Here is a 21,379-nt window from a genome sequence, read left to right as displayed (position 1 = left end):
AAATAGAGTAAATCATGGAGTCAAAAGTTAAATTTAGGACCATCGCTTTGAATCATCGTCGAGTTAGTAATTATCCAAAAAATGGATGAATTTAATCATTAGATTATATTGTCAAGCTAACACAAACTTACAAGCTGTAGGAAAACTTGGTTGTGGCCTAGTGAGGAGGCTGGACTACCATTTATCAAAGTGTGGTGCATGGTTTCCTCAGCAAGTTATCTCAATTTGTTAAGTTCTGGCAAGACATCCTTGCCAAGATCTAGTTTATCCTTTCACCTAAACTCTACACACTTTAGTGCCAGCTTTGCGAAGCACAAAGCCTCTCCAATTGGCCAATCAGGCACGACTAGATCCAACATCTGAGTAAAAGCCCCTTTTTTGATAGCCTCTTTCAACATGGTGAGTTAAGCCCATCGGTGGCCTAGCTGTTATCATTTGTAGAAACATGATTCCAAGGGAATATATATTAGACTTCACTCCAAGCATGCATGTTTGTTGATATTTTGGATCTATATAGCAGAATGTGCCTGCTATGGATGTCATTCGATATTGTGTCACATTATCGGCCACAGATGGGGTACTAACCTGGCCAAGTCGACATCACTAATCTTGCTAACATAGTTGCGATCAAGTATGATGTTGGCTGGTTACAGGTCACGGTGCACTAGTGGCTCTAGTTTGGTCTAGTGATGGAACAACAAGCCAGTACCTACTTTGGCAGCAATTCTAAATCTAATCTACCAAGAAGGAGGTGGAGTGTTACCCCGACAGAAGAGACGGTCCTCCAAACTCCCATTAGCCATGAACTCGTACACCAAACAACCATACTCAAGGCAGGCTCCTAGTAGGAGAACCATGTTTGGATGTCGTATGCAACTCAATACCTCAACCTGAGAATGGTTGTTAGTGAGTCATAACGAAACTATTTCTAAATACTTAATTAAACTTTCAAGCATAACTTTTTGATTTGATGCTTGTGTAGCCAAGTACTTCTATTTTTAGTATACCTCTTGTTGAAACTATGACATTCCTTGAGTTGCATCTCGGCAAAGAACCTTAATTGAAGCAGGTGTATGGTTCAAATAACACTTGTATACAGGTCCATAACCCCCCTTCCCCAATCTTGTGGGAGATTGCAAAGAAATTTGTGGCAATTTCAATATCCTCGATTGTGTACCTCCTACACCGATTGTTTGATTGTGCTAAAGCATCAAATGCCTTTTCCTTCTCTTCTGTTTCTCGCAATGCTTTCATCTTCGCATGGATTCTTTTTTTTGCTTCTAGTTCTGCTATCCTTTTGGCTGCCTCATCAACCTCAATGGCTGCCCTGGACTTGGCCTTCTCCTTTGCTGCAATCACTAATGCAGCTTCCTCAGCCAATCGTTCATCTTCCATTCTTTGTTCTTCCTCTAATTTCCAACGTGGCAGCTCTACTGCTTGTTATGTAAATCGTATCAGTGCTTGCTTGGAATTTATAGAAATTACAAGGCATAAAGTAGGTTTAATTTCACCTACCATTTGTTTTGTTGTGAGTGCTTCTTTGTAGGCAGTACTATACATTTCCATTGTCTGTTTGAGTTCTAACTTCAGCCTCCTCATTTCAGCCTCCACTTCTTCGTGTATTTTTTTTCCAGACAAGGTTATTCATCTTGCACTTTTTCTTCTGCCTCCCTCTGCCTTTGTCTATCTTGCCTCTCTCTATCCTTAAAGCCAAAGAAAAAAACAAGAACTGAAAGAATGGCAAGCGAATGAAACCGCCACTGGCGATGATTAATCTACAGAGGAAATCGTTATTGGTCAGCATGGTCACTTTCTCTTCATCCATGTTCTCAAAACCTTCCACTACTTCATCTCCTCAACTCAACTCAATGTCCAAGGTTACCTAATCATTCTCCATTCGCTCTTTCTTTATCACCTTTTCTATTCTGGTTTCCAAGAAATTGCCAAAAAGGAAAAAAGAACGAAAAAGAAAAATAAGAGCCTGATGGTATTGAGACGGCTATGTTCTATATTATTGTACCTAAAGGATTTTATGTTCTATTGGTTGCTAAGAAATTTTAATAATGCATTCCAATACGCATTACTTTTATCTTTAGAAGACATGGTAATGTAAAGAAAAGAAGAAATATAGAATCTTGAAATTCCTAGTGCTTTTCAACAAATTTCTATCAAGTTTCTTGTATTTCTTGTTAAAAGAAAAATATCAAGTTTCTGTTATTGCCTTTTGAGAATATTTTAAAGTATTGGAATGTAAGAGTTTTGGTTGTGTAATTTGCAAATGGTGGAGGTAGAGGATAATGGCAGAATGGAAACAAGAATTGAGAAGAATTTGTGGACAAGGTATTTGATAAAAAGCAAATGAGAATTTCAGATTGCCATTAGGGTACTTCGAGGGATCTCTTAATCTCTAAAAGATGAACAATTCTTCAATATTTTTCCAGATGATTCTCCACTATTCTCTGGACGTACATAAAAGGGTGCAGCCATAACAAACTACTTTAATGACATTGCAACACGCGGAAAGTAAATAACAGAATGCAACAAACATTATAACTGAAAGAAATAAGTATAAAAACGACAAGTAGTTTCTGGTTAACTAATTCCAAAAGACTGGTAGCTTCCAGCCCCTTTATTAATCTCAAACGGTGTGTTTTCTCTTTCTCCTTAAACAGTGTGCTTAAGCCATCTCAAAGCATTGCGTTCTGAGTTGTCTTTGCATTAACTCTTCAGTTCCTTTCTCCCCAGACAGAATCCTACGAACCCTTTGACCCTCCATGAGAGCTCCCTTCACCTTATTCTCCAGAGAGCTCCCTAACATGGAACTTATTTCCCTTTATTTCTTTCCTTTGATGTTGAAGGTATTCTTCTTTTTCTTCCGCTTCTTCTTCTTCTTTTTAAAAATAAAAATAAAAAATCCAACTTATTTTAAATTCACACTATTTTCAATTTCCGTTTTATAAAACTTTGTTTCTTTGTCTTTATATTTGATCATTCTTGTTTCCTATTAATATGAATACACAAACTTTCTATGGGATCTATTTACTTGCTAAGTTAAATGCAGAAGAAAAGTGAAAGAGAAAGTACCGTTGAACTCACAATTTCATTTTCCAAAATAGAAAAGTATCAGAGAAAGTTAGGTTGATTTCCTTTACTTTGTTATCTCGGAAACTAGAGGCTGATATCGGTTCCTTATTTGGATTTATGTAGAGGTTTTAACTTATTTTAAAATTCAGAAACTCTACTCTCAAGTCGGTCTAACTCTCACTCCACACACCTGCTGATGTGGCAGACCCGGTCTCAAGTGTAAAACGGTCTACTCGCTAATTTCCTAACTCCCCGAAGGCACCCCCCATCGTCTCCCCACTCTATGCCCTAACTCCCGAACCCGAAATCCCCCCCCCCCCCAAATCGTGATTCGTCTCAAAGCTCCCTCCCCATCTTGGAAATCTAACTCTCGAAATCTCCCTCCCATCGTCTCCATCACTCCCTCTCCATCTCTGTGCCCTAACTCCCGAACCCGAAATCTCCCCCCCCCTGATTCGTCTCCATCGCTGGTCTACATCTGCGAACCCCCTCTGAAATTGCTGGTCAGCTCTCTTTCCAGTAGCTGCTCAGAGCCACGTCGAGATCCCATACCAACAACACGGTACGATCCGAAACCCATGCCTTGATTTTTCTCATTTATTTTGCTCAATTTTTTGTCAATAGCAAATTTCGCATACACCATTTTTGGATTTCCTTGGGTTTGATTTTGTACTTGCATGCTTGTTGAAAGTGGATCTATGATCTGTGGGTGCCTTTGATGTTATTTTTGGTTTTTTTTTTTATTTTGTTTGGGTTTGTTTGGGTTCAATTGATTGATGTTATTTTCGTAGGTTATTGATTTTCATTGTTTGGGTGCCATTGATTTCGTTCCGCTTGAGCTTCGTCGTCCCCTTCCTTTGTGCCAACAAGTTGATGCAATGCTGTCCCTCTCACAGGTATAAGTCTCATCAACACTACCTCTTACGAAGGTACTTATATTTTCCCGAATGTGATGTTTCGAAAAATGAACAAATTCTTGAAGAATCTGCACGATATGTGTACAGATTTGGTTAGGTCTTGGACGTGGGTTTTCTATAGGGTATTGATTTGGTGAGTTGTTTCTTTCAATTGGGTTTTCTAGAGGATACTGATTGGCATTATTGGGTTTTTTTTAATTCTAAATTAGTTTGAACGCCAAATTAAAAAGATTTTGGGTCTTATTAGAGTTGCATGTAGCGTTCTGTTGCATTTTTATATTCATATGAATGATATGATCATCCTTAATTTGGACGAAACCTCCTCTGCCCTCCAAGGTCCCAAAGCTTGATTGTCACATTTCCCTTAGTAACTTTTCGCATATTGAATCCAACCTGGTTTTATAGTATTAATAATCCGTTGTTAGAAAAAAAAACTGTTGTAAGATAACGAGATTAAAAAATTGTGCAACAATTTCTTCAAGGAAAAGATACCTACAGTTGGAATCATGTCCTCACTGTAACCCCCTGTCTGGCAGACATAAAGGACTAATGTCAAAAGAAAGCAACTCACAATTACCAGAATAAGCATGACTGTCTGCAAAAGAGAACTTTTTTTGTTTTTTAGTTATCTCGTTGCATAATCGATGTTGTTTAGTTGCATGCTGCCAGAGAAACTCTGAATCCGGAGGTTCCCCATAATTTGGGTGTTATAAATTAAGACACAGGAGATACCCATTGAAATAAAGTTTCCTTCAATCATTTAATATATATAAAAAAAAAAAAAACTCACAAGTACTAGAATAAATAGCAGAGATTATGTTTACTCACAGCAATGGCATTAACAAGAGATGTCTTTCCTGCATTCTGAAGGCCAACGAGAGAAAGTTCCATTTTCTGTTTAAAGAATAAGCTGATACACAGGCACACAGTAAAAGGAAAAAACTTCAATTATTGCAGCACCCAATTATAGTAGAAAATCCAAATATTGAATGCAACCTTTTCTATATTTTTATAAGTAAGAGAGGTGAATACAACATTTTCCATTGCATTGATCATACCAATTATGAACGATAGAAGTATTAGTATTACTTTGTATCCTATGTTAACCATATATGGGATTATTGTAATGATCATGCAGGAAGTATATAAGGATATGTTATAATTTTGGAGCAGGTTTTTATCTGTTTGGAACTTGTAATTAAATGGAATTTGAGATTGTTTGTAGAAAGTAGAGTGGGTAGGTGCAAGCCTAACTGTTTGTAGGGTTGTGTTGTGTATATTGATTTACATATTGACATGCTTGAGTGGATTATGACTGGTGTTATTGAAAAGGTGCTAGCCTCACTGAAATGCAAAGTGCCAAAAATTTTGTTTTGGTTCAGTTATTGTAAGACAATTTTGAGGGTAAACTTACCTATTACAATTGCACACACATGGAATCCCTTATTGTAAACAAACAACCTCAATGCTTGGGCTGGGTGCAAAGAATCCTGCATATCCATATGTTCATGTAGGATTCTTCAACCCTTTCCAGTTGGTGCCATATGCACATGGAACCCAGTCTATTTGGCCAGGGAATTGAAGGAAAAGAGGACACATGATTTTTTTGTGCCCTCATGTCCATGACTTTTTTGGTTCAAGTTCAGCTTTCATGTGCAGGCATATAATTTGTAAAGTGCAATAAAGTGCAATGTCTTCATCACAATCACAATCACATTCATCATCTTCTTTGAAAAATGCTCCAATATGTTTATGTGGATCGATTGCACATCTCAAAGTCTCGAACACCACGAGAAATCTAAGAAGACCTTTTTTTACTTGTCCAAAGTACAACAAGGAGGTTATTACTAAAAACTTTTGTTATCTTACTTTTAATCTTCTACACTGGTTGGGCTGAAATATTTAAATTTTCTCCAATGATGTTGACAAGTTATTTGCCGCAGGGAAAGCCATACTGCAACTACTTTGTATGGGCAGATTTTGAAGAAGGAAATGAAAGTTTCGTTGCCAAAAAAATAGAACTCCAGCAAAGAGAGGAAGAACTCGAAAAAAGAGAAGTTGAATTCCAAACAAGAGAGAAAGAACTCCAGTATGCCAGGGAAGAGATTCAGAAAAGAGAGAAAGACATCCAAAATAGAGTGTTGGTTCTACTTAATGATCGGGAAGAGCTTCAAAGCCAAATTAAAGATATTAGTCATGCACGCATGCTACTTTGCGTGTATTGGGGACTTTTAATTCTAATCTCATATTGTTTGCTACGATCAAGTTTGTGTTAGGGACTTGTTGTATGTTGTTAAGTTTGTTAGTGTTTCAGTGTAGCCAGACTGGTGACTTGTAAACATTCTACATTAATATGCAATTTTGTTAAAGTTGTAATGTGCAGTTTATGTTGCAACTGTACCAGACTTATGATCATTTCAATAGAATGTATTTTTCCACAAATTTTATGTTGTATTAGTAAGCTTTATTATGTGGCAGCTGCTCTTTTCAGTATATTAATAAAGTGGAAAACTATTGTTGCTTGTACTGTTTTACTACACTGCTTTGAGATGACACATATATTGTTAATCAGGGCTAAAGTCACTACCATGAGCATACAAAACATGCCCAAACTACATAACAGTCTTCTAAAATTCATAAAAATATGTAACAGTCTTCCAAAATTCCATAAAAATATGTAACAGTCTTCCAAAAATTCTTAAAAATTCATAACACTCTTCCAAAAATCTATAAAAATACATAACATTCTTCCAAAAATTCATAAAAATTCATAATAGTCTTCCAAAAATCCATAAAAATATGTAACAGTCTTCCAAAAATTCATAAAAATTCATAACACTCTTCCAAAAATCCATAAAAATACATAAATCTCTTCTAAAAATTCTTAAAAATTCATAACACTCTTCCAAAAATTCATAAAAATACATAACATTCTTCCAAAAATTCTTAAGAATTCATAACACTCTTCCAAAAATCCATAAAAATACATAACTCTCTTCTAAAAATTCTTAAAAATTCATAACACTCTTCCAAAAATCCATAAAAATACATAACTTTTCTAAAACATCATAAAAATACATAACACTTCCAATATCCATAAAAAATACATAACACTCTTCTAAAAATTCATAAAAATACATAACACTCTTCCAACAATCTTGCTAAATACATAACACTCTTCCAATATCTATAAAAAATACATAACTCTTCCAACAATCCATAAAAATACATCAAAGTCTTCCAATCCACAAAAATACAAAACATTACTCAAACTACATAAAATACATCACAACAGCTACTCATTGTCTGATGGCATTGGTTGTGTGACAGTACTGTACTGAGTTAGAACCACAAAATCATCCTTAGCTACACTGGGTATCTGCTCCTAAATTAAAGAAAAAAAAACGACATTAGAAAGTGGTTATGAATGCAGTGGGAAGGGAAGCAATATAGAAAAAATACTCTTCCAAAAAATGTTACCTCAACATTTTCAGGAGCTTCCGACACCTCACAATTTTGGTTCGTATCATCAAATATTTTCCTGCGTGTCTAAATAAGTTTCAAGTACAAAAAATATACATCCGTTAGAAAGAAATATGCATACAGTGGAAAGCAATGCACGTAATAAATACTTGGAGAAAAGGAATTACCTGTTTCTTCTTCCGCTTGGTCGCAACCTTCTCAACAGGCGGAACCTTCCTTTTTGTTGGCGGCCTCTCTTTCCCTTTGACAACGTGTGGGCTTAATATTTTCTTACCCTTGTCCGTGACCACAGTCTCTGTTACCTTCGTTGAACCGGACTCAAGTGTTAATCCTTTAAATTGATTCTCAAACTCCTCCAAGTGGTGCATGAATGTAGTAACATGAGCATCACTCGACGAAACACGGGTAGCTAATTTCACACATCGTTTCACCACAAACTCATACCTTCGTGAATCCGCATTTTGCCGCAAGTCATCGTAGCTACTTTTTACCACTGTGTATCTCCTCTTTAAGTCTTTTCTCCATCGATCCAACAAGTACTTCTCTGGTAGCGCATGAATCTTATTCATCTGATAAACGTTCAATGCATGCCTACAGACAATCCCTCTCATCTCAAACAATGCACATGTGCATTTCAAATCAATCTCCTCATCGTTAAAGTAAACTATGTACTTTATGCTCTTGACATGGTCATCATCTGTCGTTATTTCATCTAAAACATCGTACGTGAAAATGCAACCCTCCTTTCTGATAAGTATGCAGTTACATAAAATCATTCCCCAGACCTCTCTCTGAACCTCTTTAAATTTCGCATTTGTATACACTGCTTGAAACTGCTTTTCAATGCGGAATGCAGATGAACATGGGATGGTTTGGTTGGAGGAATTGAAATCAGCTGTTGTCTCGACCTCCACCTTCTTTCTAAGTGCATTGTCAAATTGATCGACAAATTCTTTCAACGTCGTACCAGAATGCACAAACCCATCAAAGAAAGCATTCATGCTTTCAGAACGCTGTGTTGTGCTCATGCCAGCCCAAAAAACTCCTTTAAGGTACACGGGTACCCAGAACGACCTCTCGTTATACAATCCTTGCAGCCATTGATTTTCACCTAGCCCATATTTCTGAATAAGTTGCCCCCCCTTCTCCTCAAACTCATCACATGTCTGTGAATCATATAGGGCACTCTGGATGGCAGTCTTCAACCCTGCGTTGAAGGCAGCATGAGATCCCAATTTCTCAGGCAGTTTTCGCATTATATGCCATAAACAATATCTATGGCGCGTGTCTGGGAATACCAATGCAATAGCAGCCTTCATGGCTCGGTCTTGGTCTGTTATGATCGCTTTTGGAGCCCGACCATCCATGCACTCCAACCATGCTTGAAACAATCACACAAAAGTACTTGTGTCCTCGCTTGAAATCAAGCCAGCCCCTAACAGTATAGACTGCCCATGATGATTTACACCAACAAATGGAGCAAACGATATACCGTATCTATTTGTTAGGTATGTCGTATCGAAGGTGATAACATCTCCGAAATACTCATATGCTGCTCTACTACGTGCGTCAGCCCAGAACACATTTCTAAGTCTCAACTCCTCATCCACGTCAATCACATAAACAAAACCATCATTCTGCAATCTCATCCTTTTGAAGTACTCAGTCAGTGCTTGACCACTACCTTTACCCAGTCTTAATTCTCGGGCTTTGTCAATAAAATTTTGATAGTCTTTTTCTTGAAACTGCAGATTCTCAAACCCCCCCGCCTCAACAACAAGTGCCCCAAAATTCTTGTTCATTCGAATACCTGCTCTGTCGTTCAAATCAAGCATCCTCTGACTGTATTCGTCTAGATTCTTGTGCGATCTAAAGAATCTAGACTTTTGTGGGCTGACTGTACTATGATTATGGTCAATCTCAACAGTGGTCACCACCCAAGTACCATCCACCAAGTGAGCATTTATCCTTGCCTTACAATCCGTTTTAATAGTTGGACGTGGCCTCGAGATATTACTATGACTAGGATGGTACTTCCCTCCACGCGCACACCCAATTGTTAAATACTTCACCCTCTCATTAGCCTCTCTCTTCGTCCTTTGTGTTATAACACCAAAACCTTGTTGCTTGGCATATCGCATGTAGTAGGCCATAAGCTCATGATCAGTGGCAAACTTCATACCAGGTTTGGGCTCCTCCTCAACTTTGTCATGATCAGAATTTTCTTCATTTATCTCCTCAACTTCTGTCTCTACGTCTAATGAAGTACCTCCAACAATATTTTTACTTCCAGATATAAATGCCGATGTCTCCGCAGTCAACGGATTACTTGCGGTCTTTTCAAAGCTTGTCGAGTTCTCTCCGGTAGTCGACAGAGTGCATGGCATTTGTTGAACACGACCCAAACCATCTGCATTAGTCGACATGAACGTTGTAGGAAAAGCTGGCATTGGTGGGGGCTGCAATCAGACACGGTGTTAGAATGGATAACAATGCGCACATGAAAAAATAGATAAAATATTAGAAATGAATCTACCTGATTCGTTTGTTGAACACGACCCGACTCCTCCGCATTAGTCGATGGATGGGAAATGAACGTTGATGGAAAATGTGGCATTGGTGGGGGCTGCAATCAGGCACGGTGTTAGAACGGATAAAATAAAAATGCACGCATAAAAAAATAATAAAAGATTAGAAAGGAATCTACCTGCTTCGTTTGTTGAACACGACCCGACTCTTCCGCATTTTTTGGAGCAGGGTAGATGAACGTTGATGGAAAAGGTGGCATTGGTGGGGGCTGCAATCAGGCACGGTGTTAGAACGGATAAAAATGCACACATCATAAAAAATAATGGCCTTATATATATATATATATTATAGAGGAATGTAACTGGTTCGTTTGTTGAACAGGACCTGACTCGTCCGCATTAGTCGACGGCGAGTAGATGAACGTTGATGGAAAAAGTGGCATTGGTGGGGGCTGCAATAAGGCATGGTGTTAGAACGAATAAAAATGCACGCATAAAAAAAAAAAACAAGATTAGAAAGGAATCTACCGGATTCGTTTGTTGAACACGACCTGACTCCTCCGCATAAGTGAACGGCGGGTAGATGAACGTTGTTGGAAAATGTGGGTGCTGCAATCAGAAACGTTGTTAAAAATATAAAAATGCACGCATCATAAAAAATAAATATAAACTGAAAGGAATCTACCTGGTTCGTTTGTTGAACACGACTCGACTCGTCCGCATTAGTTGACGGAGGATAGATGAACGTTGTTGGAAAATGTGGGGGCTGCAATCAGGCATGTTGTTAGAACGGATAAAAATGCACGCATCATAAAAAAATATATATATTAGAAAGGAATCTACCTGGTTCATTTTTGAACACGACCCGACTCTTCCTCATTACTCGACGGAGGGTAGATGAACGTTGATGGAAAATGTGGCATTAGTGGGGGCTGCAATCAGTCCACAATGTTAGAACGGGTAACAATGAACTTAAGGAAAAAAATTTGAAAGTTTAAAATAGAATATACCTGGCTACCCCATTCGTACGTATATGAATTCGGATATGCATTTGGATGAATCATAAATGGCGGGTAGTAAGCATTTCCTGGACAAAGAGGGACCTACAATACACAAATAAAAATACATTAACTATTAGAATCAAGACACCTTCCTTTTATGAATGACCAATGTATCATACTTGAGTCGGTGGAACTGGTGTAGAAGGCCTGGGTGGCCTTCTATCTTCCTCTTTGTCCATCACGCTATTTCAACTGAGTTTTTAGATCGAATTTACAAGAAAAAAACCATTAGTCCATTATCATAATATTAAATCGACATTACTAGGAAAAAACACTTTTGGTTACTGCTACATTTGTGACTTTTCTATGCTCTGCAGCTCAGCTTATTGTTATCTTACTCGACGATATGTTTTAGTTGGTCTTCTTAGTGTGCCTTTGACTTGTGTATTTTATATTGAACATTGTTAGTTTTAATTATTTTGGGAGTTTTAAGGTTGGAAATTGTCTTTAAAACAGCCTCTGATTGTATTAAAAACAGCCTCTAATTTAATAAGAGTAACATATGGTTTAGATCTACCCAAAGAAATCTCGAAATCAGTAATTTTATGATTTTATTCTTGCATCACATACATCTAACTGAGGACATTTTAAGTAAATGAGAATGGTATGCAATGCTCCTAAATCTTGAAAGCTTGTTTATGGGATATTAAAGAGTTTTCTAGACAACTTTCAGTTTACATTTAGGTAATTTAACAAGTGAAAATGGTATGCAATGCTCAAAACTCTCAAAACTCTCAAAACTCTAGACAACTTTCAGTTTACATTCAGTTTACATGCTTTGTTAGATGCTGTTTTGAATACAATTTTTTAACCTTAAAACTCTCAAAATAATTAAACTAACAATGTACAGTTCAATATAAAATGCTCAACTCAGAAACACAATACTAAAATGAACCAACTAAAACATACAAAAATACAAAATACAAAACAAATGCAAACGTTCAATGGATGACCACAATGTAGACGCCGGAAGGCAGACGGCAGATGGCACGGCACGGCACACCCAGACGGCACGGCACGGCAGAAGCTAGGCAGCACGCGGACGATGGCAGAGGATCGAGGGGAACTGAGCTGGAGAGAGAAATTCGAAGGGAAGATGTGTTTTGAGCAGACCGAATGGCAGAAGCCACCCAAACGACGGCAGACGGCACGCTTTCGACGGCAGGAACTGAGCGGGAGGGATGGGGTCGCACGAACCAAGCGGGAGAGGTCTGAAATTCGAATGCACTGTTTAGAAAGGGAAGATGGGTTTTGCTTTGAGTAAAACGGTTCGTTTTACTGTAGCAGACCTGCTGCTGTTGAGTAAAACGTTTCGTTTTACTGTAGCAGCTTAAAAAAAAAAAAAAAAAAGGCCACGTCGGCAGTGTGTGGTGTTGGGTATTGTAATGGCTTAAGTGTAGAAGAACTCTTTAAAATTATGGTGCTATTATGTCCATCCACATTTGATGCGGAATATTCTTGTATTGATGTGTGGTTTTTGTCTACCAGGCCTAAGGTAAAGGTTATAGAAATTAGGGTTTTGCTCTCTTCGAGGGGAGCTACTCCAGAAATGAGAGAAAAGAAAGAGAAATAGAAAAGGACAAGAAATTTATAATTTCATTCAGCATACCACAGTAAAGCACACTATCAAGCTTATAAAATGTCAGCCTAATGGTAAGGATAAAATAAAATAGACAAAGCAACAAGCAACTAGCAGACCATAAAAGGCCCCCACGAAATAAGGCCAGAAGGCCTGTTCAACATTAGGCAACAATAAACAACGGGCTCAAGGGAACATACTCATAGCCCATTACTTAACAATGCTAGTAACAGAAATAAAAGGCCCCCAGCATTCCTAAAGCGTCCATGGGTCTGGGCCCAACTCACTAGCCATTTGTTTGACCAACCTTCACTTACTTCACTTCAGGTCCAAACTTTGATCGAAGCCCTCGACAACTACTCCTCGTTATTCCCACAAAATGCCCTTTTTTCATCCCATCTGTTGAAACCCTAAGAATAGTCTCTCGTAAGTCGAGTGACACTCCTCCCCCTTAAATACACCTTGCCTGCAAGGTGGGGAAAATCATCCCTTAGCTTCGAGTTCCTTTCCCACGTTGCCTCAATGCTCTCTTGCCCGTGCCAACGCACCAACAGTTCGGCTCTTGCTTTGTTCCCCACTTTCACCATTCAACGGGCTATGATCTCGGCGGGCTCTGGTTGAATGACTCCGTCGTCGTCCACGGGTGGCAGATCTAGAACAGCTGTGGTGGAAGCTCCCGATTTCTTTTTGAGTAAAGATACATGGAAGGTGGGGTGAAACTGTGCATGGGGTGGTAGATCTAGACAGTAGGCCACCTTCCCTACCTTCTGTAATATCTGAAACGACCCAAAGAATTTGGAGCCAGCTTGTGACTATGACGAAAGGCCATTTTGTGGCTTGTTTGTATGGATGGAGTTTGAGGTAAACTCATTCCCCTTCAGTGAATTCCCTTTCCTTCCTTCTCAAATTAGCATACTGTTTCATTCGATCTTGGGCTTTTTGCAGGTTGTGCTGGATTAATCGAGAAATTGGATCTCTGTTTTGGAGTTGTTCTTCAACTGCTGCGACTCTTGCAGTACCTGGTATGTACTCTAGCCACTAGGGCGAGGGATAGCCATATAGTGCTTCAAAGGGGGATAATTTAGTAGACCCGTGTGGAGTGGAATTGTACCACCCTTCCGCAAGTGGTATCCACGATACCCAGTCCTTAGGTCTGTCACGTGAGAAGTATCTCAGAAAATTTTCCGTAGTTTTGTTTACAACCTCTATTTGCTTGTCAGTTTGAGGGTGGTAGGCTGTACTTAGTGCCATTTGGACCCCCCTTGTAAGCTGAATAACTCATGCTAAAACTTGTTTGTAAATTACCTGTCTCTATCTGAGACTATTGAGAGAGTAGGCCATGTAATTTAAAGGATGTGCTTGAGGAATAAATTAGCTATGTCTTGTGTAGTGTAGGTGTGTTTGAGGGGTGTGATGTGGCTGTATTTTGTGAGCTTATCAACAACCACCCACAGGCTACTAAATTCCTTAAAGTTAGGAAGGCCTTCTACAGAATCCATTGTTATGTGGATCCAGGGTTGAATGGGTATAGGAAAAGGGTTGCAATAACCCAATTGGTAGTGTGTTGGAGGACTTAACCCTTTGACAGAGGTCACAACCTCTTATGAACTGTTTAACATCACTCTTGAGGCCTGGCTAGTAAAAATCCATTCTCATCATTTGAATAGTTTTATAAAAACCTGAGTGACCCCCCCATGGATTGCTATGGCCCAGCTCAAGTAATCCAGTATTAAACTCTTAATGTTGGGGAATTTGTACATGAGTAAATCTGATCTCATTGTGTACTCGGGGCCCAATTTATTTTCTTTGAAAAGTGAAATTAGAGCTTGTACCTTGGTGTCAGTTGCATAGGCAGCTTTTAGGTCCTTCAGCTGATAAATATGATTTTTATGTGATTTTTATTACTCTTTTTATTTATGAAAAGTGTCAGTTCTCCATCAATACTATTGATTTTATTTTATTTTTACATATTTTTCTTTATTTTCTTAGATTTGAAGGAATGAGAAGATTTAGTACAAAATGAGAGCATTTTGGTACAAAAGAATAGACTACAGATCCAGACCGACGAGAGGCAATGAGATATGAAGAGAGCCGAGAAAGTTTAGGCGAGGAGACTCAATGGAGACTAGAATTGGCGACAAGAGTTAGGTGATGAGCAAGATATTTTACCTCTGGGGTGAGAAGACTTTGCGACAAGACTCTGGTTGGTTAGATTGGGCGGCCAATCTAACCGACCAACTTAAAAGACCAACCTAGACGACATCATGGGCAACAACTCACAAAGGGCTTGAAAGTAATTTTGATCATGAAAAAGAGAAAAAAATCACAGAAGGAATCCATAAAAAATCCAAGTTCAAAATATACTGGGAGACAGCCTGGACATGCTTGAGTGTTTCGATTATAATTTTCTACTCACATGTCCGATTGATATGATTCTAGATGGGTTGGAAAGTTACCTTAAATGGCTACAACTTTGTATCTAATAAGGATTTCTAAATTCTGACTCCTGGAGCACGTACGAGCCTATCAATATTAGTCCTAAAAGTTAGGCGATGTTTTAGGCAAAAATCATGAAAACATTAGAGTTTCTTTTTTACTATAGTATATCATTAGCATGAAATGGGGGGAGGGGGTTTGAGTTTTAAAGTCAAATATTCCAGAGTTTATTCTTTAAGTTTCTTTCAAAGAGTCAGATCTGGAGAGTAGAGGAAAGAGTCTCATGTTTCATCAACCGATTCCAACGAAGAACACTAGTTCTATTCTTTTTCATTTCAGTTTTATTATGAAATAATTTTGTTTTTTTAGAGTTTTGATGTAGTCTACATTGAACATACAATTTATATTCTAAATTACTTTATTTTCAATATTTTCATAATTGAGTGTTTATTCCTTATTCTTAATGCTTGCAATTTTCTATCTAATTATTATTCGATCAATTGAATCACAATAAGATTGAGAGGTCATTTTTTATTAGAGCCCTAGGATTAAACATCATTAGTTGAGTGAAAGTATAGATACTTTACCGCGATTAGTGTGATTTTCAAGAAAAATCTAAAAAACTTAATGAGTTTCTAATTAGTTAAGTTCACATAGATATAGGGAACTAGTTATAAACTGGAGATATTTTTAGTATTGTTCTTGAGAAAATATAGAATAGTTAAGGAATTTTTATCATCAACTTGAGATAATTGAAATTTTATAATAAGGAAATAATAAATTGTGTAGGATTTACTTGATGAAATCAAATATTTTAGATCTATTCTTATTAGAACAATGCTACTCATCTACCCAATTTCTATTATCCTTCTATTATTCTATGTTGAGGTATTAGGTGATTGTAAATTATTTATTATATTTCACATATAAACTTATCATTTAATGCCATATCATGAAATAATAAGATGATGATAGGAGTTGAGATGATGAATATATTTTTTCTTCTCGAAAAACAAGAAAACTAAACAAGATGACGAGAAGAAACTGAAAGAGAACAAACCTAACGTCGGGATGCAGGGTTTATCTAGAGGCAGATGCGGTGATCGTGGGTGGAGTAGGGTCTGAGCGGCGGTTGAAGGTGGTGAGCTCGGCGGTTAGGCACTGGGAGAGAGAGAGAGAGAGAGAGAAAGAGAACGGAGAGAGAGAGTGATCGCGGCGTGGATTTGATAAATAAATTGCAGTCTTTAATTTTCACCGTCTATTCTGGTGGATGAAAAAACCTAGTCGAGAGATTACGAAGAACCCGAAAACAGGCTTGCAATGAACTTATAGCTTATTGCTTACAGATAGGACCTTACCCCATAAACCCCCAAGGGAATGAGAGACACTTTGAAAATCAATGTGTAAAGCAAATAGGCTTTCAGTTTCTCGCTTCTGGTGATTGGAGCTTAAAGGTTATTGTATATTTTTTTCTTAAATCTGAATTCTGCTCATATTACACTTCTTCTCTGTTTTTGCCCGTGATTGTGTGTGTGTTTGCTGGGGCTTGGGCTTCAACTTAATGGCATACTCTGAATGTTAGTTCCTTTTTCTTCGTGACATGGGTGTTTGGTGCCGTATCGAATTACATTGAATCATTATAAATGTTGAGATCCTCAATTTACTGCACATTGAGAACTTGTAATTTGTTTACATTGGTTACTGGCCATTTTTTGGAATAGGAATATCAATGAGAGAATGTTATTGCATTTTCCCAGTTATTTTCTCAAAACAAGTGCACTTTCCTCTTGCTATAATAACGATAGTCTATGCTTTTTTGGGCGCTGTGTGTATTTAGTGTAGGTGAATTTGAAGATTTTCACAACGGCTGCTGAATTATACTCCTGCTAATTCTCTGTAAAGGGCGATGGATCGACAGCCTCATGATTACGCATCAGCCTCTGCTATGGCATATGCCCAAAAGCAGCGACAACCCCCAAGCATGCAACAGCAACAGCAACAGCAACAGCAGTTTGGATTTCCTCCACAGCACCCGCTATTTCCTCCCATCAGTGCATGGTCCTCCTTTCCTACCCCCACATCCCTCTCTCCAACAATTCCCATATCACCCCCAAATGCAGCAGCTCCATCCGCATCCTCCACTCCATCCTCAGCTTCTTCATCTTCAACAGCAACAGCAGGCACCGCCAGCTTTCCCCCCTCATTTACCCTCTCCTCTCGTTCCTCCACAGTTTCATGGTCCATATGAAGCAGCTCCACCCCCAGCTGCTCCACCTTCCGATCCGGAGCTGCATAAGCGCATTGAAAAACTTGTTGAGTATGCTGCCAAGAACGGCCCTGAATTTGAAGCTATGATTCGTGAAAAGCAGCAAGAGAATCATAACTATGGTTTTCTCTTTGGCGGGGAGGGGCATGGGTACTACCGTTACACGCTTTGGTTAGCTACACATCCTTCAGGTGGTCCCTTCAATCCCTTTTGCATCATTGTCTATACCTATGATGCATCCTCCCCCTTTAAATGCTCCCCCAATGAATGCCGCAGCTGCAGGTGTTGGGGCATCAGCTACAGTGCTGGGTGCTCAATTGCACCAACCTCCTTTTCCCTCATTCTACGAGCAGCCACAGCACCATCAGCATTCACAGTCTTTTGGGATTCATGGTCGACCAGATTATGACCAGTCATCCAAGTCTTTCAGGGGTCTTTCTGGACCACTTCCATCTGATGTTGCAATGGAGCTCAATAGCGTGCTTAACAATCTAAATGGTACGAAAGAGTCAATTAAGGGTGCCAAAAACTGGTTCATGCAGAGATCCCCATTTGCACCCGCACTGGCTGAGGCACTTAGAGAACGAATTTTTGTCCTAGATGATTCTGAGAGGCAACTGCATATAATATACCTTGCAAATGACATTCTTTTTGACAGGTAACATTCTATGGCTGCAAAATAATGTTTTTTTTTTTTTATATGAGTAAAATTTTATTAATAGGCGTAACCCAGTACACAAGGTGTATACAAGATGGCTGCACAAATAATGTTGTCTTTTAGATTCATGATTTCTACTCATGCAGTTTTCCCCCCAACATTTTGCTCATATATATTTTTTCCTCCCCGCTAACAAAGTGTTAAGGCTATTGATTTTTGGATCTTTGTCAACCATACTTCTCCAGAGGGCTCTGGTAGAAGCTATATTATTGCCTCGTTTTCTACCTTCTTTTGGTGGGGATGTTGTTATGGCTTTGTTCATTGTCCGTAAGGAAACCTGAACACTACTCGAGTTTATGGTTGGTGAGCTATTATTATTAACAATACCTAACAAAGATGCTTTCATTACCATTTTAGTCAGCTGATTAGAACAAGAATTGTGGATATCCATCAAATTTGGCCTGCACCTTGCAACAATGATAGCAATGACAGTGTAGGGAATAAAAACCAAGCTTTGAACCTCTAAGTCTACTTGTCTTTTTTTCTTACTTATTAAAAAAAAAGTCTACTTGTCTTTATACTTATAGAAATAGAAGTTTATCTGTCCTTGTCATCCATCAATTCTGTTTTCCACCATGAAGTTGGCTGTTCAACTTCGGATTCTCTGAGAATTTCCCTAGAAACCACCACAACTCAGTATCAGAAGCTCCCTTAAGATAATCCCATGGAGTTTCTTCAGCTTGGATTTCTTGATTGGGAAGTGCACCCCTGAGTCCAAATCTTATTCTGGCTTTGTTTGGTGGCCACCCTTAGGGACCTAACTCAGGTAGTCTTTTCTTATTTTCCCTAATGTCCATGGTAGTTCTGCTTTGAGAAAGGAACACCAGCTGAGCATCATATACTTGCCAAATTATGTTTAGGACAGGAGATTGCCTGTGGCAGGAATAGTCACAAAGAGCTCTTACATTGACAATCAAAAAGAAAAGAGTAGAAAAAACCCTTAAAATTGACACAAATTACATCGAACTTGTGCTTCCACCTCCCAGAAAGTGCAATCGCATACACAGCATAGAGGGTGGGAATGCCCAACTATGTGAAAGAAGAGAGATCATAATTCCACAAAACTTCGAGAAATAGAAACTATTGTATGCACTATGCAACCATCCAAACAAAAGAAAATTGTTTGTTCATAATTTGAACACTGTATTCACACAATTTCCCAAGGCTCGAGCATTACATTCCCTATAAATACACCAGATCAAACACAAAGGAACCAAAGCCAACAAGCCATCATTTCCACCACCCGCTGTGACATGACCTATCCAATCTCAAAGGTATATAAGATCAAGTTCAAAACTTTAGATGTTGAAGATGAACTGTAGTCAGTTATTGAATTTAGATGTTGGAAGGGGTATTCTAAGTTCAATGAGAAAAATTTGGAATGAATTTTTCTCTTTAACATGATGCAGTAAAAAGATGGACCTCTTCCTGGAGGCGAACCACTTGTTTCAAGTTCTAAGGGATGCGTACTCATGCCAAAATATTGTCATAGCTCACCTATCTTCACCTTGTAATGAGCATCGAAAACTAGTGTCGACTATTATGCTTGTTCCCGAGTTTCTCAATTTTTGGTTAGCTGCATTTTGTTTCATGGTTTAGATATATTAGTCCTGCTTTTACTTATAAAAAAAAATTAATATTGCTTTGCAAAATTAACAGCTTGCTACGGAGGACAAGCCCCAACCTTGATAATGAAGCCCTTGCATTTGTACCTGTTTTAGGTTCCATGCTCAGGAGGATTTATCACAACCCTCAGAACAAGGAGGAAAATCAGACAAGGTTACAGAAGATTTTAGAGTTGTGGGCTTCCAAAGATATTTTTGATCCGAATACTATCAACGAGCTTAAGGGTGAGATGATTGCTGGGCCACCAACTAATTCTTTTCCAGGGCTTCCAACTACCAGTGGTGCAGCAGATCCAGCTGCTGGTAAGCTGTGCTTTTCTCCCCCTCTCTCTCTAACTTACTCTCTCAAATCGTCAAAGCCATGCCAAAGCTGGTGCTTTTGCCATGTAATAAACCTGGGTTGAGGAGGCAATTTTACGACCCCCATCCTCCCCATCCCATTCCAAAACCCTTCTATGTTTCTGTTATTTTTTAGGGGCAGCAGGACTGGGTTTCTTTTTGTTCAATGCAGGTGCCTAGATGCATCTATGCATATGTCTCTATAAATAAAGAATGCTATAAATTGCACTTAATTTTCATTTCATGCAGTATTGGCGCAGCATTCAACAAACCATAACATCCAGCAGCGGCTACCTGATAGGAATTTACCAGATCAAGAGCTTCCTGATAAACATGCAGCCTCTGCCCAAGCCATTCCGCCATCTCTAGCAACCAAGCAATTTCTTCCAAACTCAGGCCCCGGTGGTGCTTTTATGGGGCCCATGACCATATCAGCTTCTGTTCAACCAGCAAACCAACAGCTCACACCCCATTTATTGCCAGGCCCAACTGCTGGCAATGGTGAAAAATTTCCACCATATCCTTTGTTTCCACCAGGTCTTATTCCTGGAATGGTCAGAAAGATGCAGATTGGTAGCGGGGTGCCCTACTCTCCCATGATCCCTTTGGACATACCAACTGTAATTCCTCCATCCAATGTTCCTCAATCTGAAATTCTTGAGAGTTTGTCGAAATTCTTCAAAGACATTGGAGAGATTAACCCTTCTGAAGGGCCCATTAATGCTGATTCAAGGGATGAAGATGAGTATGAGGAGAACCTGCAGTACGCCAAGGGAGGACCTTGCATCCCTCCTCCCCCAAACCTGCAGGTGGACCCTGAGACAGGAGCATATGCTGATGGAGGTGTAGATCAGAAGTCAGGATCAGGATGGGACTTGGTGCCACAGCTAATCCAAATGAAACAAGTCAATATGATGATGTTTATACCTCCTACAGGAAGCAAAGAAGCACCACCTATCACTCATCCATGAGTGCAAGAGCTGCAGTGAAGTAAGACACATGCAACTGTTTGTCACGAGAGATGGGAAAATGATGGGAAGCATGACTTTTCCGCTGTGATGATCATTTTCATCTATCCAGTAGTACGTATTTGAACGATTTACCTGGTAGGCTGAACTTGAGTGACAACTTAACATGAAGCATCAAACTTGTCTGATCTATTATGTCGTTTAGAATTTTGATTTTGGGAAATGTTGATCGTTGCATTGCATGTACATATCCGATGTGCCATTTAAAATTTTTATCGTGGGAAATGCTGATGTTTGCATGCGCTAGTCATTTTGTGTTACAAACAGGCTTACATATTAGGAATCTATGCAGAGTTCCTAATTTATATAGACATT

General features: G+C 38.8%; 2 protein-coding genes, 1 long non-coding RNA gene and 1 pseudogene across 3 annotated transcripts; 1 reads left to right on the top strand and 3 right to left on the bottom strand.

The window, feature by feature from the left end:
* Positions 1-215: 215 nt before the first annotated feature.
* LOC108986405 lies at positions 216-1,825 on the bottom strand (annotated as a pseudogene).
* A 2,497-nt stretch (positions 1,826-4,322) lies between these two features.
* On the bottom strand, positions 4,323-4,899 carry LOC108986413. The gene is made up of 3 exons (XR_004802054.1): positions 4,830-4,899; positions 4,498-4,530; positions 4,323-4,394 (listed from the first exon to the last, which is right to left on the bottom strand). It is a non-coding gene; the product is annotated as an uncharacterized LOC108986413 (long non-coding RNA).
* A 2,397-nt stretch (positions 4,900-7,296) lies between these two features.
* On the bottom strand, positions 7,297-8,851 carry LOC108986406 (protein FAR1-RELATED SEQUENCE 4-like). The gene is made up of 3 exons (XM_018959021.2): positions 7,652-8,851; positions 7,482-7,550; positions 7,297-7,386 (listed from the first exon to the last, which is right to left on the bottom strand). The coding sequence occupies exons 1-3, from the start codon at positions 8,849-8,851 to the stop codon at positions 7,297-7,299; spliced, it is 1,359 nt and encodes a 452-aa protein (XP_018814566.2).
* Positions 8,852-16,140: 7,289 nt separating this feature from the next.
* LOC108986415 (calcium homeostasis endoplasmic reticulum protein-like) lies at positions 16,141-21,327 on the top strand. The gene is given in 7 exon segments (XM_035692714.1): positions 16,141-16,542; positions 16,926-17,147; positions 17,149-17,558; positions 17,560-18,012; positions 19,732-20,000; positions 20,286-20,903; positions 20,906-21,327. Coding segments are annotated over 6 exon segments (2,028 nt in total). The 5' UTR covers positions 16,141-16,542; positions 16,926-16,994; the 3' UTR covers positions 21,031-21,327.
* Positions 21,328-21,379: the final 52 nt, after the last annotated feature.

Source organism: Juglans regia, chromosome 7 (genome assembly GCF_001411555.2).
Source record: "Juglans regia cultivar Chandler chromosome 7, Walnut 2.0, whole genome shotgun sequence".
Taxonomy (NCBI): domain Eukaryota; kingdom Viridiplantae; phylum Streptophyta; class Magnoliopsida; order Fagales; family Juglandaceae; genus Juglans; species Juglans regia.
The sequence above is the reverse complement of the archived record's forward strand: the minus strand, read 5'-3'. Positions and strand labels throughout refer to the sequence as shown.

What these genes read in the sequence shown, in the direction of transcription:
- LOC108986406 (XM_018959021.2), bottom strand. Translation starts at nt 8,851, where the DNA reads ATGGATGGTCGGGCTCCAAAAGCGATCATAACAGACCAAGACCGAGCC. An exon ending in CCAAGCGGAAGAAGAAACAG is followed by an intron (nt 7,551 to 7,651) that starts GTAATTCCTTTT and finishes AAACTTATTTAG; the next exon opens with ACACGCAGGAAAATATTTGA. An exon ending in AAGCTCCTGAAAATGTTGAG is followed by an intron (nt 7,387 to 7,481) that starts GTAACATTTTTT and finishes TCTTTAATTTAG; the next exon opens with GAGCAGATACCCAGTGTAGC.